Source organism: Neofelis nebulosa, chromosome 6 (assembly GCF_028018385.1).
Source record: "Neofelis nebulosa isolate mNeoNeb1 chromosome 6, mNeoNeb1.pri, whole genome shotgun sequence".
Lineage (NCBI taxonomy): Eukaryota > Metazoa > Chordata > Mammalia > Carnivora > Felidae > Neofelis > Neofelis nebulosa.
In genome coordinates, this window is record NC_080787.1 from 26,059,824 (window position 1) to 26,086,606 (window position 26,783).

Below are 26,783 nucleotides of genomic sequence, written 5' to 3' on the forward strand. Positions count from 1 at the left end.
AATTTTGATTGGGAGTGCATTGAATGTGTGGATTGCTTTGGGTAGTATTGACATTTTAACAATATTTATTCTTCCAACTCATGAGCATAGAATGTGTTTCCATTCCATTGTATCTTCTTCAATTTCCTTCATAAGCTTTCTTGAAGAAGTGGGCGGAAAACATGAATAGACACTTTTCCAAAGAAGACATCCAGATAGCCAACAGACACATGAAAAGATGCTCAATGTCACTCCTCATCAGGGAAATACAAATCAAAACCACACTGAGATACCACCTCACGCTGATCAGAGTAGCTAAAATGAACAAATCAGGAGACTATAGATGCTGGCAAGGATGTGGAGAAATGGGAACCCTCTTGCGTTGTTGGTAGGAAGGCAAACTGCTGCAGCCACTCTGGAAAACAGTGTGGAGCTTCCTCAAAAAATTAAAAATAGAACTACCACCAATAGCACTGCTAGGAATTTACCCAAGGGATACAGGAGTGCTGATGCATAGGGGCACATGTACCCCAATGTTTATAGCAGCACTTTCAACAATAGCCAAATTATGGAAAGAGTTTAAATGTCCATCAACTGATGAATGGATAAAGAAGATGTGGTTTATATATACTATGGAATGCTACTTGGCAATGAGAAAGAATGAAATCTGGTCATTTGCAGCAACATGGATGGAACTGGAGGGTATTAGGCTAAGTGAAATAAGTCAGGAAGAGAAAGACAGATACCATATGTTTTCACTCATATGTAGATCCTCAGAAACTTGACACAAGACTATGGAGGAGGAGAAGGGGGAAAAGAAAGTTAGCGAGAGAGAGGGAGACAAACCATAAGAAACTCTTAAATACTGAGAACAAACTGAGGGTAGGTGGCGGGGGGGTGGAGGGAGAGGGGCAAGTGGGTGATGGGCATTGAGGAGGGCACTTATTGGGATGAGCATTGGGTGTTTTATGGAAACCAATTTGACAACAAATTTTATTTAATAAAAAAATTTTTTAAAATAAAAGGGACTTCTAGGAGACAAGAAAAAAAAGGAAAGAGAAAAGAAAGAAAAGAAAAGAAAAGAAAAGAAAAGAAAAGAAAAGAAAAGAAAAGAAAAGAAAAGAAAAGAGAAAAATCTCTACAAAATGCTAGGACTCCCAAAGGCCTAGAGTTTCACTGCAAGAGTGAAGAAGAAATAAACCTTTAGCTGGAAACTTTCTTCTCTTCACTCGTATACTAAATGGAAGGCAAAATAAGTTGCCTTAAGAGTTTGTAACAACAGCCTCTCTGCCCTTCCTACTCTCTTCCATGGGCCTCTTGTCTATACTTGGCTCCAGAGAGTCCGTTCTGCTAGTCTTCTGGCGGTTTTCTGGGTTATTTAAGCAGGTGTGGGTGGAATCTAAGTGATCAGCAAGACAAGGTGAGCCCAGTGTTCTCCTAACCCGCCATCTCTAACCTGTTGGGATTAGCACTGGGTGTTGCATGGAAACCAATTTGAAAATAAATTTCATATTTAAAAAAAAAAGAATTTGTAACAACAGAGGCACTTGGGTGGCTCAGTTGGTTAAGCCTCCATCTTCAGCTCAGGTCATGATCTCACAGTTGGCAAGTTTGAGCCCCACATTGGGGTCTCTGCTGTCATCCCAGAGCCTGCTTCAGATACCCTGTCCCCTTTTCTCTCTGCCCCTCCCCAGCTCGTACTCTTTCTAAATTAAACATTAAAAAAAAAAAGAATTTGTAACAACAAGATGATCCTTACATAGGTTTGGGAACTAAGTTCATACCACCTGTGCAGTCTAAAAAAGCTTCAAATGGATAATTTAATGTATTGTAATCTAGGATAATTAGTGCTCCAGGAACTAGCAGAAATAAATGCAAATTCTCTATGAAGAAATGTAACTTCACTGTAGGCCTCAAAGAATTTCCAAAGATAAAATTCCACGGAAATGAATTCATAGCTCTAAGCCATGTATCAAAAGTATACATGCAGAATAAGCACTATCAGTAAGAGCCAGAAGAAAGAAAAGGAGAGAGTAAACTCAGAACCACTAATACTTATGAATAGAAAATTAGTTTGATATGTAATATATGTTTAATACCCAACAAGAAATGAAATTAAAGCTCAAAAATATGAGCAAAGAATATAAGATCTTAAAACAAAAAAGACTTAAGAAAGAATGCAACAGAACAATTTGAAATATAAAACTGAGGGACAACATACAAAAATATATACACAATTGAAAATAGAACCACAGAACTGGACAGGTTCGAAGAACCACTTCCAGAATGCATTCTAGGAAGGCTAAGAGATGAAAAATATAATGCAGAGATTAAGAAACATGGAGGATAATATGATAAGGTCTACCTTACATCTAATTGAAATTCAAGAAGAGATAATAGAGTGATACCACATGGAAAACTGATATTCACAAATATTATGACAGAATTTCACATAACTGTTGAAAGCTTCCAAGCCTCGGATCTATAATTAAATAATATCAAGCATGATAAATAAAAAGGAATGGACACTTTAATCACATTGTCATAAAAGTGAAGGACACCAAAGATAAAGGAAAGACCTTCGAAGCAGCTAAAAGAAATTTTACCCAAAAAGAAAGATAAACTAATGTATGATAGAATACACTGGAGGGGCGCCTGGGTGGCTCAGTCGGTTAAGTGTCCGACTTCGGCTCAGGTCATGATCTCACCGTTCGTGGGTTCGAGCCCTGCGTCAGGCTCTGTGCTGACAGCTCGGAGCCTGGAGCCTGTTTCAGATTCTGTGTCTCCTTCTCTCTGTGACCCTCCCCCGTTCATGCTCTGTCTCTCTCTCTCTCAAAAATAAATAAACGTTAAAAAAAAAATTTTTTTTAAAAAGAATACACTGGAAAAATCTCTCCAATGAGTTAACCTAAACTACAGAGTGCAAACGTGGAAAAATTTATGCAGTTGAACTGTCTTTCAAGGAGACAGAGTGATATAAAGACATTTTTTCAAATAAACAAAACTAAGAGAGTTTGCTAAGAGACCCTCACAAAGGAAATTACAATATTTTTAAGAAAAATTCCATATTTGAAAAAAAAAAGAACTGCTTGTCTAAGGTACTGTGTAAAACTAGTATTTTAAACTACTAAATAGATTATTCCAGGACTACCACAGATAATTTTACAAGTGATTTAAGAATACTCAGACTTTGGGGCACCTGGGTGGCTCAATCAGTTAAGTATCCAACTTTGGCTTAGGTCATGATCTCATGGCTTGGAAGTTTGACCTCCACATTGGGCTCTATGCTGGCAGTGTAGAGCCTGCTTGGGATTCTCTCTTTCCCCTTCTCTCTCTCTCTCTCTCTCTCTCTCTCTCTCTTTCTCTGACTCTCTTTCTCTCTCTCTCTCTGTCAAAATAAATAAATAAATAAATAATTTTAAAAAATAAAAGAATACTCAGACTTTAATCCACAAACTGAAATATTTGAAATATCCCAGAAATATTTTTTTGTGATTTGGTTCATTTAAAGCTACAGAGCAGAATCTTGATTGTACATTTAAATTTATAATTTGCTTAGTCAAAATTTGGTCAGTGCCGAAAAACTTTAAGTGTGTATGATCTACATCAAATGTATGCATGATTTTCAGCATTTTATAAGTATTTGTTGCCCCATTTAACAATGGGGAGGAAATTCTGAGGTTTATCAAAATGCAACATGCCTAAGAAGCCTTTTTTATTACTTGCTAAAATATGCTTTTACCCTGACAGTTTCATAAACTTGATATTAAAATCCCTATTATTTTTATGTTTATTTATTTTTGAGAGAGAGAGAGCACTAGTGGGGGAGGGCCAGAGAGAAAGGGAAACAGAGGATCTGAAGCAGGCTCCGGGCTGACAGCAGAGAGCCTGATGCAAATCCTGAACTGACAAGCCATGAGATCATGACCCGAACCAAATTTGGACACTTAACTGACTGAGCCACCCAGGCTCATGTCAAATCCCCTGGCCTTGCTAGTCCAATGTAGTCCAAGGGTTCAGAAATCATCATTCCCACCCTCACAACAACAATAACAACAACAAAGCTGAACAAAATGAAAATCAACTAATTTTCTTATATCTCTCAAACAACTGAGGTCACAGGGAAAACTACTGCCCACAAACTGACTGGAGAAACAGCTAAATACAAAGAGTCACAATTTATTGGGAGAATAAGCCACTGTTGGAGCCTGGCAGGAACACTTTAAAAATAATTGACTAAAGGGGTGTCTGAGTGGCTCAGTCAGTTAAGCATCCACCTTCGGCTCAGGTCATGATCTTGTAATCTGTGGGTTCAAGCCCCACATCAGGCTCTGTGCTGACAGCTCAGAGCCTGGAGTCTGCTTCAGATTCTGTGTCTCCCCACCTCTCTCTCTCTCTCTCTCTCTCTCTCTCTGCCCCTCCCCCTGCTCATATTCTGTCTCTTGCTCTCTCCCAAAAATAAATAAACATTAAAAAAATTTGACTATGATTCAGCAACTATATATGTGTATATGTGTACATATATATATATATATAATGAAATTTAATGAAAACAGAATATCTAGAGATACCTACACCCCCATGTTCATTCCAGCATTATTCATAATAGCTAAGATATGGAAACAACTGAAGTGTTCATCGATGCATTAACAGGTAAAGATGTGGTGTGTGTGTGTACAAGCACACACAATGGAATATTGTATATATGTATGTGTGTATACAATGGAATATTATTCAGCCATGAGAAAGAAGCAAATTCTTCCATTTGCCACCATGGATGGATCTTGAGGGCATTATGCTAAATGAAATAAGCCAGTGAGATAAAGACAAATACCACATGATTTTACCTATATGTGCAATTAAAAAAAAGTCAAACCCATAGAAACAGAATGGAAAAGTAGTTGCCAGGGGCAGGGTGGTGGGGGAAACAGGAAGAGATAAAAGGGTATAAACTTTCAGCTATTGGATGAATAAATTAAGGATCTAACGTATAACATGGTGACTATAGTTAATACTATACAGTTGACCTTTGAACAACAAAGGTTTGAACTGCAAGGGTCCACTTACATGAGGATTACTTTCAACAAATACTGAACAGTATTGTAAATTTATTTTCTCTTCTTTATATTTCTTAAAGAAGAATATTTCTTATATTTTCTCTTTCTTAATATTTTCTTTTCTTAATCTTACTTTATTGCAAGAATACAGTATATAATACATAGAAAATATAAAATATATGTTAATTGTGCTATTGATAAGGCTTCTAATCAACAGTAGGTTATTAGTAGTTAAGTTTTGGGGGAGTCAAAAGTTACACATGGATTTTGACTGCACAGAGCATTGGCACCCTAACCCCCATGTTGCTCAAGGATCAACTGTACTCTATAATTGAAATTTGCTAAGGGAGTAAAACTTAAATGTTCTCACACATACATACATATCACTGTATATACAGAGTGATGCATGTGTTTGCTAACTAAAAAAAAAAAAGTTGACTACTGAAGAAGGAGCACAAACTAGCTTGAGAGTTAAAAACTCCTAGGGGTGACTCCTAAGGAGACCCCACCTTTTAGTGAAGTTTGCCTTCAGGAGCTACCTAGGTTCTCAGGGTGAAGATCCTAGAAAAATCCCCTCATGCTTCAGGTAGGGAAGGGGAAAGATAACTATTTTTAATCATTCCCAAAGACTCTTTTCTCTTTAACAAAGGTTTGCCCTCAAGGGAAACTACCTTACTAAAGTTTAAGAGATTTACCTGATTCTAAGCAACCTGAGGGAAGGGAAATATTGAATCCTAGTTCCCTCTAGCCTTCCCGTCTCACCTGAGATGGAAGGAAAGTTGAGAAGTATTTATGAAGGTCATAGCCAACGGCATAGGCTCGCTAAAAGACTGGAGACATAATCATAGGATTATAGGACCCTTTCCCTCCCTCCATGCCCAACCATCACATCAATAACACTTTGTATTATAACAGGGTATTCAGCTGAAAGAACTGTATTTGTCTTTGTTAATCCTACTTAAGAAGATGTCTCTAGGGAAATCCAAAGACAACAGGGGATATATAAACAAGGACAGTTGAGGAAATGTTCACCTCCACCACCTCCAGCTAAAGGAAACAGCAAACACATCCTAACTCTCCGCCAGATAAACATAAAACTTCACATGATAGGTTTATTTACCTAAGTTTCTTTTACCTGATACATCAGGTCCAGCTTTCAACAACAACAAAAAAAATTACAACACATGCTGAAGGGCAAAAAAACACAATCTGAAGAGACAAAGCAAACATCAGAAACAGAACCTCAAATATGGCAGGGATTCTGGATTTGTCAGACTGGGAATTTAAAATAACCATGATTGATATGCTAAGAGCTTTCATGGACAAAGAAGACATATACAAGAACAGAAGGGTAATGAAGAACAGAAATGGTAAAATGATAACAAAGAGATAGGAACTCTAGAACAAAAGGAAATGGTAGAAATTTTAAAACTCCATAACAGAAATGAAGAATGCCTTATTGGGCTCATCCGTGGATAACACAAGCAAGAGTCAGTGAGGTTGAAAACATGTCAGTAGAAACTTCTGAAACTTCTGAAACTTCCATCCCCATGAAAACCACACACCAACCACAAACTTCACCAAAACTGAAATGCACAGAAAGAAAAAAACAGAGAGAGAACAGAGTATCTAAGAATTGTGGGACAATCACAAAAGTTGTAACATACATGGAATGGACATACAAGAAGGAGAGGAAAGAAAGGGACAGAACTATTTGAAGTAATAACGATTGCCAATTTTCTAAAATTAATGAGATACATCAAACCACAGACCCAAAAAGAACAGAAGGCACCTAGCATGGTAATTACCAAATCTACAGATGGGTGTATCATATTCAAACTGCAGAAAACCAAAGACAGGGAAAATCTTGAAAGAAGCCAGAGGGAAAAACAGCTTCCTTAGAGAAGAACAAAGATAAGAATGAAATTATACTTTTCTTCAGAAACTGCACAGAGAGTGGAGTAAAACATTTGAAGTATTGGAAGAGGGGTGCCTGGGTGGCTCAATTGGTTGAGCGCCCAACTCTTGATTTTGGCTTGGGTCATGATCCCAGGGTCATGGAATTGAGCCCTGCATCAGGCTCCATGCTTAGCATGGAGCCTATTTAAGATTCTCTCTCTCTCTCTCTCTCTCTCTCTCTCTCTCTCTCTCTCTCTCTCTCTTTCTCCTCCTGCACACTAGTGCAAGAGCTCTCTCATTCTGTCTCTCAGACAAATAAGTAAATAAAGTGTTGAAATAAGAAAGCAAAACCCACCAACCTAGAATTCTGTATCTACTGAAATCACCCTTCCAGAGTGAAGAACAATAAAGATTTTCTCAAACAGACCCACTAGCCTCACCTGCTTCCTGGGCTCTGACTTCTCTAAGCTTTGTCATACCGCCAGCTTTGACTGCCCCACCTGAGTCTTCACCATGCTCCCTCCAAGGACAGTGTAGGTCTTATTGGTGCCACCACTTCATAGTCTCTTGTGAAACAAGCCAGAAAAACAAACAAACAAACAAACAAACAAAAACAAAACAATGCTCTGCTTCTCATCTGCTGAAGGCCCAAACTATGACAGAGTAAACAAGCAAGCATTTCACATGAGAGGGGTAGACTCTTCCATCCCCATGAAAACCACACACCACCAGGTTCTCTCTCTGAGTTCGCCATCTTTCCCCTCAACTTCATTTCCATTGCCCTCCACCCACCTTGTTTAGCTGAAAAGTCTGAATATGTCTGAACCCCAAATGAAAATACTATTCAAACTCCCATCCCCAGACAACCAAATGTAACAGAGGAAACTTGTTTGGATCCTGACCCCTGTCTCCCAAATAATTCTTTTTTTTTTCATTAAGAGTATTAAATGGTACCAAGAAAATATTAATTTTGTTAGGGGTGACAGTGGCATTATGAATATTAAAAAAGTGAATTTTTTTTAGAGATGCACACTGAAGTATGTAGGGATGAATGGAGTGATAAATGGGATTTGCTTGAAGATATTTCATCAAAGAAAATGAAGGGGTAAGGGGTGCCTGGGTGGCTCAGTTGGTTAAGCCTCCAACTTCTGCTCAGGTCATGATCTCACAGTTTGTGAGTTTGAGCCCCCCATCAGGCTCTGTGCTGACAGTGCTGAGCCTGGAGCCTGCTTCAGATTCTATGTCTCCCTCTCTCTCTCTCTGCCCTTCCCCTGCTCATTCTCTCTCTCTCTCTCTCTCTCTCTCTCTCAAAAATAAATAAATAAACATGTTTTTAAAAAAAGAAAATGAAGGGATAGAAACAAATGTTGAAAGTTTTTGACTCTTGTTGAACCTGGGGAATAGGTATATGGAATTTTATTGTTACTCTATTTTTGTGTGTATTTGAAAATTTTCATAATAATTTTCTTTAATTCCATCCCCATGGCTTCTTCAGAAAATGTCTCAGTTTCCATTTAACCAGATGTTAATCGTCAGCACAGGGCTTACCTACCGAGCTCAAGCTCCATCACTAGACTAGATCTACCCCAGCCAAGATCCATTATAAAAAATAACATTTCAATCAACTTGCTGGTACCTAAATCCTTGCTCCTGTTGCTTATTATGATAAGTTCATTGAAGGGCAATTCCTGGGTCATAGTGATTGGTTATTTTTTATGTTTCTATTTATTTTTGAGAGAGAGCGAGCATGAGTAGGGGAGGGGCAGAGAGAGAGGGAGACAGAGGATCTGAAGTGGGTTCTGCACTGACAGCAGACAGCCTGATGCGGGGCTCCAACTTATGAACCCTGAGAGCATGACCTGGGCAGAAGTGGGAGGCTTAACGGAGGGAGCCACCCAAGCTCCTGCATACTGATTGTTTTTAGAGAGGTAAAACCAGGTACATTCTGGTGAGTAGTGGACAGAGTGCCCTTTTCACCACACCCTTGCCAACACTCGGTTGTCATTTAAAAAAAAAAAAAAAAAAAACTTTTAAAAGTGCAGTGCAGCAAGATAAATAGAATTTAACTTCCCTGATGAAGGACATTCAAGGCAGCAGAAACAGTTTCAACAAGGCAAAGAGGTGAGAAACTACCTGATTTCTTTAGTTCTGGTATTATCAGGATTCACTCATTCAGTAAATATTTATTTGCTCAGAGCCTCTGTATTTAAGTGACTATTAATGATGTCAGCTGTTAAAAATATATTAGTAGCTAAGTAAAGCTTTAGTCCTGATAAAGTAAGAAGAAATGAAGAACCACTTATTTTACGGGGGGATCAGGGATGTGGAAATTACACTTTGTGCAAACCTTCTGGAATCCCTGGGATCTCGTGGAGGCCATCCTGCATCTTTCATCCTTCTTCCCGGCTTTCCCCACACTAAACTCTGGGAACACGATGTATTTCTAAACATGTTATTGAGACGAATGACATCCAACATTTTCTTTTATCCTTTACACTTTCCGAAAGTGGCATGGTTTAAAGCCCTTTCTCCCCCAGGAGCTGCCCCAATAGGAATTAGGAAAGTCTTGCAGAAAAATCAAGAAGCCAGTTCTCCTTTCATAGAGACAAAGACACATTTGCTTTGCAACTGGGCTGAAATTCAGAAGAATTCAATAACGAAATCCCATTCTCCAGAAGCCCTAATGTTCTGTTCCAGGACTGCAATGCCTGTTCCAGGTTAATTGGAAAGAAAGGATGTTTCCCCTGGGTAGTCACTGCAGCTCGGTTAGCCCTGCGCTGCAAAGCCTCGTTGCTCTGCGTTACGTTTCAAAGCCGAAGTTCTCAGCTCTAACTGCTTTGCGGGTTAATACTCTGGTTGCTTCAACTTGCTCTTCAGCCGGCGCATTTGAACATGAATGATTGTAAAAGAGGCGCCTTGAGCGAGAATCATGAAGACAATGAGCGTGAGCAAGGGCGAGAAGTGTTCTTCCCGCCGCAACGTCTCATTACGGATGTTTTCCAGGGGGCCCTTTGAAATAAACAGCGTACGTGGGGAAACCGAAGCAGGACCTCCGCCAGCAGGTTTCACCGCACTGCGCACAGACGGGCTCCCCCAGAGAGGAGCTGGGCTGCACGTCGCCAGGAACCTCCCGCCCCTGCGCAGCGAGCTGACCTTCCTGGTCCTCTCCAGTTCGGTGTTTTTGGTCAGGCACGACTGGGCGGGAACACCTTAAAATCAGCATTCTTTATTCTGGGATTTTAGCTATCGAAGTCATGTTCAAGAAATTAACAGGAATCTCCCTGCGGAGAGTGGGGGTGGGGGGAAATGCAGCAAACAACAATGTTGCTCAAAAGAAAGCCAGAATAAAGAAGAATAATGTTGCCAAAAGAAAAGGGAAAAGAAAAGAAAAACCCCTATTTTTCTTAGTCCACAAGTGCACTGATATGGATTGGTAAATATACAATACAGTACGTGTCTTACATTTAAATGCTTTATATGTGTGTTTCATCTACAAGCCATATTTTCATATATAAGTGATCTCTCGTGCTTTAGAGAGAAGAGAGAAGATAAATTCTTAAAGAAATTTTAAACATATGTATATGCTCTATACTGTCTTGCATTAGTATATTTTGTTGTAATATAGGGCATATTTAATAGTATATAATATACACATAAATATATACATAAGGACAGAGATATAGTGCCCTCTACTGGATCAAATTCAACTTGATTAACCTCTCCCTTGAAATAGTTAATTTAACATTCCTTCAAGTGACTATCAACACCAGAATATAAACTTTAATGTTAGATGATGCTTCGTGGTCAGGTGATTCCTCTCTGGCTTATAGTAGCAACAAGAAAAATGCCTTCAACATCCTATTTGTCTTAATGATGCTTTTGTTCCAATCCTCCATGTTCAAAAGGATTATTCACACTTACAAGTACATTGTGTTTACTATCTGTGGTCTTTGAAGGACAGTATACAAAACAAAGTAAAGGGAAATTTGACTAATTAATTTATTTGAGCAATCTAAGCAACCAATCCAGACTCTATAATTCCCAACCCCAAAATAAACTTTCTTTGTCGTGTTCTGTTTGAACTAATCAGATGTAATTTTAAGAACCAGACAGATGTGGATTCAAGCACAGCATCTATATTCAAAAATCTGGACAATGCAAGACATTAAGCAAATTGAGAAGTATTAGTTTAAGAGTAGCATTATATAGACAACTTAAATAATACAGAAATCATCATTCTGAACAATTTATTCTTTTTTTAAAGTTTTTTTCTAATGTTTATTTTTTAAAAAGGGAGAGAGACAGACAGACAGAGTGCAAGTGGGGGAGGGGCACAGAGAGAGGGAGACACAGAATCTGAAGCAGGCTCCAGGCTCAGAGCTGTCAGCACAGAGCCCGATGTGGGGCTCGAACTCACGAACTGGGAGATCATGACCTGAGCTGAAGCCAGATGTTCAACTGAGCCACCCAGGTGCCCCCTGAATAATTTATTCCTGAGTAGCATGGAGATCCTGTGGAAAAGGTACATCTGCTCCCAAACAAGCTGGTAATATAATCTTTTATGCGGACTCTTGAAAGTTGCAAGTAATTGTGGATTTAGGGAATTCATGAGAAATTATTACAAATAGTAGGAAACGTTATTTTAAAATAGGAATAGTTTCAAAAACCCTACACATTGCAATAACATGTATGTGACATTGAGGGGCAGCTGGAAAGCAGAGGGATTCTTAAAATAGTGGGCTTATCATTGCACTGCACGGTATTCTCTACTGGTGGCACTGAAAATGTCAATGTTTCCTTTTTCTGAGGAGACCCCAACTTCCCCTTGTCCTAACCTGGATTTGTCTTCTGGCTACTAAGTGCAAAGACTCACAAAACTAACCTTCCACAGATTTTCAGAAGCCTGGCAGAGCTTGTTATGGAAGTTCATAACCTAGCCAAAATAAGCCAGCTGGAAAATCAGATGCCTGTCTCCTTGATGCAGGAAATTTTGAGAAGATGTCAGGCTGCAGTCTTATCCCAACCTCTGCTGCAAAGAAACACAGGAAAATTTTCTAGTGGTTTGCATCCATCCCTATCAGTAACACGGAGGAGAATCTTTTAGGACCAGTCTGAAAGAAAGAAAGAAAGAAAGAAAGAAGAAAGAAAGAAAGAAAGAAAGAAAAGAAGCATGTTTGAAGGTGAGGTTTGCCCCCCTGCCTGAGTTCCCCAGGGAGGCTCAGGCAACCATGTGGGGTATCTTAGCTTTATAAATCAATCATCACATGAAAGTGTTGACTGTCCTAAGAAGCTTGCTCCTGTCCAAGGTCAAAGATGATGAGGAAACCTCCTTGGGCAGTGGTTCTCACTCGGTAATGAATATGGGGGCCTCGCTGGTAGGTCTGTGGCAAGTCTGGAATCCATGGCTGCTCCCAGAGACTCTGGTTCAGTGGGTCTGGAGAAAAGCCCAAGAATCTGCCTTTGAGCAAGTCCAGGGGACTGTGGTACAGGTAGTCCTTGGACCATATGTTAGAAACACTGCCTGAGGAAGTGAAGAAACATATTTAGCCAAATGCACTAACATCTTCAGACCTCTTTATGAGCATACATCTTTTAATGAGATCCTCATGGAATAAGAAGCCCCTTGTACTCATTTTTGTCCTTATGTAAACAGTATTATAATAGCTATGGCTATTACTTTGAGGTTTAACCACCTGACAGTATACATGACAGTGCAGACACCTCCCAGATACTTCTTTGGCCCAAGCTAGCACCCTGCTGTGCTTTTTATGTTATGTGCTGGCTGTAGGAATTGGGTATTCTGATCCTCTCTTAAAATGGTCTTCGCCTATTCCTTCTGACCAGTCTTCTCCCTGTAGCACTGCAAAATAAGCAATCTCATTGCTTTTCCCCACCTATCCTGTCTCTTCAGAGGTACACGAGACATTCTGGGTTTTTCTTGAAGGTTTATTACAAGCAACAATGAGGAAACGACCAGGGGAAAATATATATGGACACAAAGTTTAAAAGAAATCTCACAGTCTCACAAAAAAGTCACTCCCAAAATTCAGTTTTCCTTTTTAGCAGCTATTGAACTCTACAATGATGCCTGTTTTCTTCCTTCCATCCTCCTTTGTTCCTTTCTTTCCCTTCTCCCTCCCTTCCTTCCCTCTTTCCCCCCTTCCTTCCCTTCTCCCTTCCTTCACCCTCTTCCTCCCTCCCTTCCCCCTCCCTCCCTTCTTTCCTCCCTCCCTTCCTCCTTTCCTTCCTTCCTTCCTTCCTTCCTTCCTTCCTTCCTTCCTCCTTTCCTTTCTTCCTTATTTTCTTCCTTCCTTTTTCCTCCTTCCTTCCCTCTATCCCTTGCACAAACTTTCACTGAGCGCCCACCATGTGTTAGGCATTCTGGGCTTGATGACACAATCCATCTGTACTCCACAACTGCCCCCAAAGTGCTATAAAAGCACCAAACAATGGCGATTTCTGAGTAAGGCTTCTCTAAGGGCTAATATGAGAAAAGTCTGGAAGAAAAGAGAATCGACTGAGCAAATTGTGGGGCAAATTAATTCCCTTCAGCAGAGAGGGAAGTATACAAAGACAACCCTTTACAAAGCCAAAGAGAAATAAAATATGTCATATTCTGAGAACCCAATAGTTCAGTAGAGCTGGAACACAGTGTTGGAAATTGGAGTGAAATAGTCAGAGGGGTCAACTCATGAAGGGCCACATAGATCACAATAGTGAGCAAGGTTTTTATTTTATAAACCATGTATAAATGACCACATAGTGACTTTTACAACCTACAAAGTTGGCAATTTTATAAATCTGCTAATTTAAGGTCCAAACCAAGTGGAGGGAAAAGAAAAGGCAGGTCTAGTAATTATTACACTGGGGTAGCAGACATAAATCTGGGCTGTCCAGGGCAACTCATATGGCCACTTTACCCACAGGATGTCCTGGCTCAAGTGACAAAGTCCCTTGACTCATGTCTTCCTCACATCGGTGAGAATGTCTTCATCTTAAGGATTTTTACCAACTTTAGTATCTAAACACCACTAGTAGATCTACATGGGGGCAAAACCCTCATGTCATGCACTGCTGCCTTTAAATTCTTTTCTCTTCACAAAGGAAAGGTCTCCTAGGCATTTTTTCCATTTAAAAAATAGCGGCTTCTTAAAAGGAGGGATAGAATCTTTTGACATATTGTTAGTGATATTGACCCCAATATAACTTACTGAATCAATCTTTCTTTTTCCAGTTTTTTAATAATAAACAATAAGGATTGAGTTACATAAGAACAACGAATTCCTTGTATGTTTTTTATAGGTTCTTCATTTCATATTAAATCAAAGGTTCTATAACATATTACATTGGGGCTCTAATGGTTCTTACCTAATATTATCAATATCATCATGAGAGCCTATGGAAGAGTCAGTTCCTAGATCTGCTGACGAGGCTGCAGAGGCTGTGAGTCATTCTTGAACTAGAATGGCGCATGGGACCTTCCAGCTGCCATGTGGGCTCAGTCATTTTTCTGCTTATGAACAACAACAAAATAACAAATTAAGCAAGTATTTGGTATTGCTCCGGGATTTAGAGTGAAATATCTTTATCCGAGGACTAAAGAGTCCTGGTAGCAGACATATTGTGATGTTTCCCTTTTCAAGCTCTTAATCCTTTTTGCCAGCGAGGCCAGATGTACGCTAAATGAATGACATTAGCCAGATCCCACTCAGGGTCGTGTCAAGGAGGAGTTCAGCTCTGGTAATGAGAAAATACGACCTCCTCCGGTTCTCTCTATAGAGGTCACTTGGTCTTGCTTTGACAAATACTTTTTGTAAGGCTGATTATAAGAGGTGCTCCAGAACAGTGATTCACAAACTGGGGATCTTGTTCATTTGCATTAATTAGGTCTGGGGTGGGACCTGAGATTCTATATTGCTAACAAGCTTCTAGATGACGCCTATGCTGCAGGTCCACGGACCACACTGTCAGTACCAAGGTCTAGAACATATTCAGAAACTAAAACAGCAGTGTTTCTGAGATATGTCAGTGGTGACAGAGATATCTAGCCAGAAAAATCAAGATGTTGAATCATTCCAGAATATCTGAGGCATGCGGTTATCCTCTTTGTACCCAATAACTCTTAGAACCATATGTGGATTACAATCACAAATTCTTACACAATTGTTCAGGTGAATCTTATTTTGGGTCCTCACCAAGGCTACTCATAAGCAAACTGATGACAAAAGGGGCTTATTTATAGTCCTATAAGTGTTCATATTTGGTATGTGTTTCCCATTCCGTGGTACCCATTCTCCTTCCTCTTCATCATCCCTTTCTCCCAATCCCACCTCACCTTCATCTGAATTAAGTACTTCTCAATCTTGTTTCCGAATCCTCCTCCCCATAAAAGCATTCCTTTAGGAGGAAAATCTGACTGTCAGCTTAATGAGGTGTTAGCCTAATCCAAAAGAATGACCCTCCAGTGGTAGAATTCCAAGTACAATCCAGACGGGAGAAAACAATACTTGGGAGCATTAAGACCTTTCCAGCAGTGGTCTGTGGCTGAATTGAAAGTCCATCCCAGGATGGCCTGAGTCCACTTCCAGACCCTCCTCTGGCCTAGGATCCCTCACCTCTACCCCCGTAGAAGCTTCTATCCCCAACCAGGGGGCCTGGCTTTGGGCCACCATAGTTTAAGCAGGCTCATGGGCAACACCTCAAGATTGGCTTTATGAAGGCATTTGATGCCCTGTTGGGTATTATATTCCTGTTCTTTAACTCAAATTATCTAAAAGGGAGTTTTTAATCTTACATGTATTTACTTATGTTTACAGAGGCAATGGATGGAGTTAAAACCCCTCTGAGTTGAAATCTAACTGCTATACAATATCAGATTTGCTATGATTGAAAGGGGATCCCTCTATTTATTCTTCATCTTTAGGTGTATTACATTTGTCAAGTTGGGGGAAGCAGGAACAAATGGCAAACCCCTGTTCCCTCGCTTCCCTTCCCTCTCTGTGTCCTAAAGAACACTCCTCTGTCTCAGCTCAGTGGAAAAGTACAATGATTCTTGTATCACTCGGGCTGGGTTTCTTGGGTTAAATCGCTGGGGCTGAGTCACTGGGGCCAAACTGAAGACGCTTGTTGCCATAGGCTATCTGATCTGTCCACCATGTCATTTTTGAAGTAAAGAAAATATTGAACTAGAATATAAGAGGACTGTGAATCCAGATGTCCAGCCGATGGAAAGATGGGTAATGAGAAAACAGAGCTGACCTCTTTCAGCAAAGCTAGGAAATGGCAGGGGATTGGAAGAAGCAGCTGTTCACTTTTGGCAGCTGCAGTGAAGGGCAATGTTACGGAATGTCAAAAAACAGCATATTTCATTGCAGCTTCTCTATTGCCCTTTAATGATTCAGGAGCAGAGCCATCTTTAACGACACTTGGCATGCTGTCTGCTTTAAAGGCAAATAAAATGTCCTCATTTCATCTGGCTTTCCCAGAGAAGGGGCATTTGAAACACTGGAGAGGAAGAGATAATGGTCAAAATGTGTCCTTCTCATGTAACACCTGAATAATGGTTTGTTACCTGGAAGGACCACTTTGCCTGTGAAATAATTTCCTGGTTTACTTTGAGAACATATGATAAGATATTTTTAGATCCTAATTCTACCATAACATCTAAATACTTGAAATAATCTGGATCCTAATTTGAGGATATAATACCACGTTACAGCTGAGAGAATTTTCATAGCCAATAGTCTTAACCAAGACTTTTTTATTTGAACAGTGAACAAACTTCACTACCAACAATTGTAACATATTCGTTTAAAATGAGCTCTATCCTTAAAAGTTCCTCACCACAAAAGTCATTAAATGAGGCATTTGAAGATGTTTTTTTCATAGTTCAGCTTTGTATACATAGTATGAATAAAGAAGAAGACTTAGTGATTATCCAGTTGACTCAAACTCAAAGAAAACCAACTACTGAGTTTGGTTATATAAGGAACAACTTTTAATTAATTGTTGACTAGACCCAAGTTCAACAGCAAAATCTCAAAGGTTGTTGAATGTATGGCATTTATGTCATTATGACACAAAATATAAATTTTGGGGCACTTGGATGGCTCAGTCAATTAAGCGACTAACTCTTGGATTCAGCTCAAGTCATGACCTCATGGTTCATGAGACTGAGTCCCACGTTGGGCTCTGCATTGACAGCATGGAGTCAGCTTGGGATTGTCTCTCTCTCCTTCTCTCTCTCTCTCCCCTCTCTCTCACTTATGCATGCTCTCTCTCTCTCAAAATAAATAAACATAAATAAATAAATAAATAAATAAATAAAATGTGTTTTATGAAATTCATTGTGATATATGAAATCATTGATTTTCACCCAAGATGTTGTCACTTTGAGACTCCTAGCATGTCAATATCAATTCTGAGGTGTATCATGCATCATTTGTGATATTTAATTATGAAAGTACTTGGACTTTTAAATAATTTGTCTTTTATAGTGGCCACATTTATAAATTGTCATGTGTGTGTGGTTGGGAACAGATTCAAGATGACTCCCAATATGTCATTCACATGACTATTCCTTCTGAATTGTTGGGGAGAGAGAGAGAGAAAAAAAGGTGATACTAGAGAAATAACTGTTGAGTCAAAACTGAGCAATAGTAAGCAAGCATTGTAAATGCCATCAATAATTAAGTTTAAATGGGCTCTTCTAATTACCCATTTCATTCATGAGGGACTCTCCTGCCAGTCTGTTCCCAGCTGGTTCATTCCGAAGGAAACCCAGCTGTGGAACTGCTCTCACAGCCCACCATGACTGAGGGAGAGTCAGACAGCGGGCTCCAGAAGCTTCTAGCCACTGCAGAGCAGAGAGAGGAGAAAAAAGCCCACCAGGAAGCCAGACAGTCATTTGTCTAATTATTGATGGGGACCACTCTATTTTCCAAAACTTACAAACCTAGATTTTAATTTTAGAAATACAAACATAAGATATCTGAGTCACCAAAACACTTGACTCCCACCAACACTGAATTAAAGCAAAAAAGGACAAAACTTCTCAACTATTCCAGATTGGACACCAGTGAGATTTGAGAGTTTGGGGAGACAAAACAAGATCATCAGAGGAACAATATGAGATAAAGAAAAAACTCTTGGGAATACAAAATAAAAAACAGATGGTGTGGTTTTTCCACCTAGAAAAATCCTTGAGGGCTGAAAGACCTTTTAAAGTCATACATTTTGACAAGTTGTTAAAAGATAATTATGGAGTTTTTTAATCTCCCTGAATCCACCCCCTGCCCCACCATAAAAAAAAAAAAAAACAACAGAAAATAGAATCACAAAACCAAAAGGCCACAGGTAATATCTAGAACAAAACGAGACAATACTAAATTCCCAGAAACCTAAAGCAGGAGCAGTCAAGGACAATTAGGGCCACAAGATCCATGTGGTATTAGCAACTGGGCAGGAAAGAGGGGGAGACAATAGGGTATCTGTCAGCCTCAGAACAGAAGAGCCCCACAACCACCAAGAATTTTACATCAACTATACTGACCTTCAAACATAAGCTGTTTTGGACATGCAGGAAGAGCTTAGGGCATGTGTTCCCAGAAGCCCTTCCTGGAAATCCACAGGAATGAGCTGAGATCCACCAAATGATTCAAGATACCCAATGATAGCACTGGAAGGAATACAGGCAACAAAGGAACATAGTAAATGACACCACTGAATTCAAACAGAAAAAAAAAAATCAGAATATGCGCAACAAAAGACTTGAGTTCATCAACAAACAAAAAAAAATGGATGGGGGTAAACCCATAGGTTAAAAGACACTTATAAGACATATCAAATAATTAGCGTGCTGGAACTGATTTGTATCCTGATTCAAACAAACTTTAAGAATAATTTAAAGACAATAGGGAAATGGAAATACTAGATAGTTAATGATGTTAAGGGATTGTTGTTCATATTATTTAGGTACAATAATGGTATTATAGCTATACTTCTTTTTTAAAAAGAGTCTATATATTTTAGAAATGTATACTGAGGGGCACCTAGGTTGCTCAGTCGGTTGGGCGGCTGGCTACGGCTCAGGTCATGATCTCGTGGTAGGTGAGTTCGAGCCCCACCTCAGGCTCTGTGCTGACAGCGCGGAGCCTGGAGCCTGCTTCCCATTCTGTGTCTCCCTCTCTCTCTGCCCCTTCCCTGCTTGCTCTCTGTATCTCTCTGTCTCTCAAAAACAATTAACATTTAAAAAAAAATTTTTTTTTAAGAAATGTATAGTGAAATGTGATGTCTGGTAGTTGCTTCCAAATAAGTTGGAGTTGGTGGAGAGCATATGCATGCTACACATGCACAGGGGTTGGCTGACAGAGGAAGGCTATTGGCTCTGGGTGGGGGGAGCACAAAAATGTGTTGTATGTTGCCTTTAGTTCGGTGCATGTTTGGAATTTTCCATACTAAAAGCTAAAACAAATAAAAATAGATGAACTTATAAAAATCAGTGGCAAAGGGTACCTGGATGATGCAGTCAGTTAAGTGTCCTACTCTTGATCTCAGCTCGGGTCATGATCTCATGGTTTGTGAGTTTGAGCCCCACATTGGGCTCTTGCTGATGGTGCAGATCCTGCTTGGGATTCTCTCTCTCTCTCTCTCTCTCTCTCTCTCTCACACACACACACACACACACACACAAAATAACTAAATAAACTTAAAAATAATAAAAAAAATCAGTGGCAAACTTTAATCCACAAATAACAGGTAATATAATGTGAGAGGGAGATGTCCTACTTAATAACAACAGAAAATGCCTAAAATACCTAGAAAGTTGCTTATAAAATATAAAAGACTCTATAGAGAAAAAAGAGAAATTACAAAACTTGACTGAAAATCATAGAAGAACTTAATCAATAGACATTATATGCTCCAAATGCCAACATTTAGAGATGTCACTTTCCCACATTTTATCTATAAATTTAATGCAACACCAATCTTTCAACAAGGTTTTAACTTGACTAATTAGTTATAAAGTTCCCCCAAATAAGAAAACATTAGAAAGCAATGAGGAAATTTTGTAGAGGAGTTCAGAAGAGAGGATCTTTACATTCCCAGTTAATAAAACATGCCCCAATACTGGAGAAATTAGAACAGTGCTATGCTGTTGCAGCCCAAACAAATCAATCACTGAAACAGAATAGAGATTTTGGAAACAGACATAGGCATTTATAAGAATTTATTATAGAGTAAGATGGCATTTCAAATCAGTGGGGAAAAGATGGAGTATTCAATAAGCACCTGCTAGGACAATTGAATCTCTTTTTGGAAACAGAAACAGAAGCAATGTTCAGATGAAACCTCATGAAAATAATTTTCAGACATTAATATACAAATGTAAGAATTAAAACTATCAAAATATAAGAAACATGAGAAATTACTTTTCTACTTTTAAAATATGGAGAGCCTTTCTTAATTAGGACACAACCACTTCAGTAGAGTGATAGTTTCTAGGTGTAAGTAGGGAAAGAACTCCCAAAATGTAATGCTAATTTTTTTTTAAAAAAAGATCCAGAATAGTGTGTATAATTTTCTACCTTTTGTATATAAAATAAGAAAGGACAGACATCTACATTTGCATTTGTTTCTATACTCAAAAATAAACTCTGGAAAAATACACAATAATACACAATATACACAATACACACAAAATACACAATAAGGCACTAATAACAGAAGCTCCTGTCACAGCTGCAGAGTACAGGAACTGAATGCGGGGTGGGGGGGGAAGAGCCCTGGAATAGGAAGATTTTTCACTCCACAACTTCGTTTCCTTTATTTTCTTTTCATTTTTTTCATTTTCTTTAATTTTTGAATTATGTGAATGCCTCTTGCACTTATTTCAAAAGTGAGAGAAGTAAATACAGTGAGGAACTAAGGTATTTTCACAACAGATATCATAAAAAAACTGGATAGACAAATACAGAGGAGGAACTGTTTGTCCTCTGGATGACCAAGTGTTAAACTCCTTAATAGATATAAAGCTCTTTAAACTTAAAGAAGGGGGAAAAGGAAACACCTGGATAGAAAAAACAAACAAAATATATAAACAAGTGGGGTGGGGTATGGATGGGTCAGTCGTTTAAGCCTTAACTCTTGATTTCAGCTCAGGTCATGATTTGGGGTTCCTGGGATCAAGCCCCAGGTTGGGCTCTATGCTGACAGCTTGGGATTCTCTCCCTCTCTTTGTCTCTCCCCCTTCTTATGCACTCTTTCTCAAAATAAACATTTAAAAAAAAAGAAGTTAAGGGTTGATGGGGGGTGGGAGGGAGGGGAGAGTGGGTGATGGGTATTGGGGAGGGCACCTTTTGGGATGAGCACTGGGTGTTGTATGGAAACCAATTTGACAATAAATTTCATATATTGAAAAAAAATAAAAATAAAAAAATTTTAAAAATTTAAAAAAATTTAAAAAAAATTAAAATTAAAATTAAAAAAAGTTAAAAAATAAATAAGCAATTGACTCCCCCCAAAAGGCAACCCCCCCAAATGCTCAAAGCCTTAGAAAAAATGTTGCTAAGATTTTGCTAGAGAAATGATGCTAAAATATTTCTGCCTTTCAAGTCAGCAGGATTGGTGACACCTAACATTGGTGAGGATGTGAAAAAGCAGTGGTGGCTATGTTGGTGGTGACAGAATCTGCTCGGATCTGTCTATATCACAACTCTCCACTTAAGCTGCCCCTGCTAAAGCTACTAATAACTCCCACACACTAAATTCAGGACCACTTTTCAGTACGTGTATTTCCTGCCACACCTTTCTGTCTTTGGCATACAAGACACCATGGTTCCATTCATTTATTCATTAAAAATATTGATATATTGGGGCCTCTGGGTGGCTCAGTTGATTCAGCACCCCACTCTTGATTTCAGCTCAGGTCATGATCTTGCGGTTGATGAGATCAAGCCCCTACATCAGGCACCACACTGACAGTGTGGGGTCTGCTTGGGGTTCTCTCTCCCTCTCTTTCTGCCCCTCCCCCACTCACACATATGTGCACACTTCCTCTCTCAAAATAAAGAAATAAACTTTTAAAAAATATTTACATATTTCCAGGAGTTGTGGAGATCCCTAGAAACAAAAAAGTGACCCAAACCAAACCTGGCCCATAACCACAGGGAGCTTCCTGTCTACACGTTTTCTCCATGCCCTGGCTCCTTCTCAGCTGCCTACAGAGGCCTCCACTAGCCTTTAAATTCTAGAGTTTCTCTGGCCTAAGCCTTCTCCTCTCATCTAGTGTCTCTGCTGGGGGTGTCTACTTCCTTAGTATCCAGTGCCCATTCTGCCTAACACAGACCCCCCCCCCTTCTTCCTGGTTTCATTTTTCAGTTTGTTACCCTCTTTTGCTGCAGTCCAGAAGCAGATGATTTTCAAGTCATCACAATATGTCAGAAGGTCAATACGAGCCGACACTATGTCACATGCCTACGTCATTCCCCTAACTTCACGTCCTTACATGGGTCTTTTATCATGTCACAGCATCACAAGAAGAAAGGTGAGATATTTTGAGAGAGAGAGATCACATTCATATAACTTTCATCACAGTCTATTGTTATCATTCTTCTATTTTATTATTAGTGACTGTTGTTAATCTCTTGTGCCTAAATAAATTAAACTTTATCATAAGTATGTATGTATGGGAAAAAAACATAGTATAGACTTTGGTCCTATCCATGGTCTCAGACATCCACTGTTGGTCTTGGAACATACACCCTGTGGATAACAGGGGACTACTGTACTCAGCCACTTCTCTGTACTCTAGATTCGTGAATTTTCACTTGGATGTTCCACAGGCACCACAAATTTGACAGTCAAAATGAACTCATGATTTACTGCCTCCTCCAGTGTGATCTGCCAATACTCCCTCGCTCAGCAAACAGAACTCCCTAAATTTAGCCCACCATGCCCGCCTCCAAGACATTCTCCACACCCGCCTCTTCCTCAAACCCATGATCAATCAAGAGTCAGATTGTTCCTACTCCGCCTTGTAAACGGATCTTGAATCCATCCACTTCTCTCCTCCTCCACGCCATCTCCCTGGTTTAAGGCACCATCATCCCCACAGTGAAACTAGCAATAGTCTTGAGCCTTCCCAGATCTGTTCTTGCCCCTTTCCATCTCATCTATTCTTTGCACCGCAGCCACAGTGGTCTTTGGAATGTAGGTTTGATCATGTCACTCCTCAGATTACATTCCTCCAATGGCTTCTCACTGCTTCTAGGGTAAAATCCAGACTAACCACCAGGCTCTGGAACTGGCCCCTGCCTGCCTCAGTGGCCCCCTCTCATAACTACTCTTGCATGGCCGTGATTGAAAGGATATGGTAGATCTGTATGTATTGACAGGGAGAATTATCTATGTTCACTATGCTCACCATTGGTGGGCACTGTATAATGTATAGAATTGTCGAATCATTATGTTGTACACCTGAAACTAATATAACATTCTGCCAACTATATGTCAATAATAAACATTTTTTAAAGTAGGTTACAGGCTGATCCTATTTTTAAAAATTTATATACATATACAAATATATATAAATATTATTCATATGTATGTATATATGTATCTATATATAAATGTGTATTTTTTTAAAAGGCCTCAGAGTCTTCTTTTTTATTTTTTTATTTTAGAGAGCATGCACAAGGGAGGGAGAGGGGCAGAGGGAGGGGGAGAGAGAGAGAGAGAGAGAGAGAATCTTGAGCAGGCTCCACACCCACCTCAGAGCCCAATACAGGGCTCAATCCCATGACTCTGGGATTATGACATGAACTGATATCAAGAGTCAGAGGCTCAACTGACTGAACCACAAAGGCACCTTAGATACTTGTCTAAATGTCTACTTAGATACATATATATACATACATACTTACATACATATACATCTGGAATGAGAGCCTCCAAATTGCTTTATTTGTAGGCTGTGCTTGTGTAGAGAAGTCAACTTTCTTCATCATACACTTTGTCTTTAGATGATGCCATACATATGTACTACTTTTTCTAATAAAAACAAAACACTTAATTCCACTTAAAAATTTACTTTGGGATTCTAAGTTGTGATTTTGTAGCCCATTGTTTGTTTTATCTGTTGACCTAAGGAAGAACACAGCAATAAGTAAAAAAAAAAAACAAAACACAATGTCAGACGCATTTAGGTCTTCTGGGCACGTGAGGGAGAGGGATGCTGTGAACATGCTTGGTAGTCACATGCCAACAGTCATTTCAGTCAAAGATAGACAAAATGATTAGCAATAAAATTATTCATAGGAATAAGAGTATGTTGAAAAACTGCTACATCTACATGTTGTGATTTTTGCATGAAACAATTTTGTTTGTTCTTATTCTGTAACAGCACATACTTTCTAGCTTGTTAATATTACTTACAGAGTGACAACCTAAAAGCATCAAGCCTCTTTTTAAAAGTTCAATTGTTTTTCCAAAATTAAGTAAGCCATATTTTCTTTGTAAAAGGACAAGTTTTGACATCTCCAAAAGGCTGATTCATTATTCACATGATTATACAATATATTTTATGAATGCCATAAAAATTGTAATGTTATTTGCTTTATTTCTCTGCCACGCATGCCAGGGATACATCAAAATCCAGAAATACTCATGGCAGTGTGTGGTGCCTGTGAACACTAGCCAGCACGTGAGCACAGCAAGACGGGGAGAGGAGTTTAGGATGCTGCTGGTCTAACAGAGGTCAGAGCTATGCATTTGGCATCTTAGTCTTAGTAGCCATGCCATCGCTGACTTCTGGAAAGCCAAAATTCTATAGCCCATTTGCCTCTATCCAAATATAGTTATAATGCCAACATTGCTACATCAAAGCAGTCACTTCAAAGATCTTCAAAAAGAAGACAGGTCAGAAAATTACCTACAGAGAGGTAAAAGTGTTGTTCTCAGAGAGGGTCCCTGGATCCAACCTTAGTGAGGCACCTGGTGTTGGACAGCTCCTTATAGACCGAGTAGAAAAGGCACCATAAATATCTCATGCTCCAGATTCTGAGATCATTTGTCCACCTGTCAGAACATCCACAGTGATGACAATGATTGTCCTGATTGCTAATTACCATAAATCTTAAGTGATGTGACTTCAGAGCTTAGGAAGGGCACAGTCATTTTTAAAAATATCTGCTGGTATTAAAAATAAGTTTATGAAATAAACATAAACATTAAGCATGTGTTTTCTCACAGCTGTCTGTGTCATTTCTCAGCTAATACTCCATTCCTCCCAAAAATGTCATGGGCAATTGTTTTGTTACCAACACAATCTATTTCCTATCTCCTCTAGCTGCTTGTAACTCCTGAGAGAGAACGGCACAGGGAGAATATATTTTGTTTACTTGTGTGTGGTTGTTTTTAAAAATGAGGCCATTTCAAGCGGCGATGGTGGGGGGGGGGGTTGTTTGTTTGCTTGGCGGGTTATTCATTTATGGGTTACTCTTGTGCCCTCTCTCAGCTCGCCTTCAACATGCGTGATGTGTATGAACAGTTAGCACCCCCCTGCAGCTCTCTCAAATCTGCTAATATATGGACTCCAGTCTGCAGCACCCTGTGGCAAATGTAAATAAGGGATCCCTAAAGTTAGTACTCAGTCTACACATAGTCCAATTCTAGACTTCATTTTTATCTTCCTCAGTCTCCACTCCCTGCCTGACTCAGCTCTCTTTTAATGACCTCTGAACACTCCAAAATATTTTGATCGTTGTGGTAGGCTGGGCACAAGCAGGTCTGAGGTAGCATGGCATGGTCTGATGCACAGTGCAGTGATGTTCCAGCCCCGGAACTCTGCTCAGCACCCACCCACGGGATCCTGTGAATCCTACCCAGCTGCAGCTCGCCACATCTTCAAGAAGGCCTCTTCTCCATATGGAGCCACTGGAAATATTCAGTCTCCTTGTACACAGACCCTTAAAAATCCAAATTCTGAACATTTCCCACATCTCCTGATCTCTGAAATATGATAGGTTCCTCTGAGACTGAAAGGAGGGGAAATTCTACCATCAGCATACCCTCCCAGAGGTGTTCATGGCAACAGCCAAAACACAAATCTCTCCCTCACTCCAGCCTACTTTCAGCCTCCTTTGCACTGTCTGGACTAGCACTGCCACAATGATCTGAGCATATCTAGAATCGGCCTGGGTCACAGTTCACTTCCCCTCTTGTGTCTTTGGCAGTGGCAACAAAGAACAACCTGTTTCCTGTAAACTGCAGAAGATGGAAGAAAACATTACCTCCACAACCCTGGCTCATTCATACCCTCACCAGCGCAGGACGACTTGGCAAGAGCCCCTTGCAATCTTTCCATCTGAAGGGTACAGTGAGTGGAGCTATTGCCTGGTTTTTAAAAAAGTGTATAGTTTCAGCCACTCTATTTCCCAGTCTTCAGGTTCTTCATCTGCAAAATAAAAGAGGTGAATTAGAAGGAATGCTTTGATATCATTTCCAGCACCAACCATACTGGAAGGTTCTGAGTGGAGATACTGCATGTGGTAACAGGACCCATTTGGAGGAACCTATTGGCCGTCATGCAAACTGATCAAGTCAACTCAGTTTCTGCATTGATTCCAAACTCTCTAATACTTTGTAATAAGTAAACAATCTCTATTGTTCAATCTTTTTTGCTACATATCTTTCATGCTAACAGATGTTCATAATTTCCAACCTGAAGCACTACAAAATCTTGATATTGTCAGAGGGAAAATACATTCAGTTTAGTTTAATCAACCTGAATATAGTCTTCGGAAAATCAGTTCTGTCATCTCTCCCTATGCCACCAGAATATCATATTCC

General features: G+C 39.5%; 1 protein-coding gene across 2 annotated transcripts in view; it reads left to right on the forward strand.

Moving 5' to 3' along the window:
• F13A1 (coagulation factor XIII A chain) overlaps positions 1 to 26,564 on the forward strand; it is a 250,016-nt gene extending 223,452 nt beyond the window's left edge. For both annotated transcript variants that reach the window (XM_058733106.1, XM_058733107.1), the window contains exon 15: positions 26,168 to 26,564. In XM_058733106.1, coding sequence (XP_058589089.1) covers positions 26,168 to 26,399 — 232 coding nt within the window. In that variant the 3' untranslated portion in view covers positions 26,400 to 26,564. The remainder of the gene's footprint in view (positions 1 to 26,167) is intronic.
• The last annotated feature ends 219 nt before the right edge of the window (positions 26,565 to 26,783 follow it).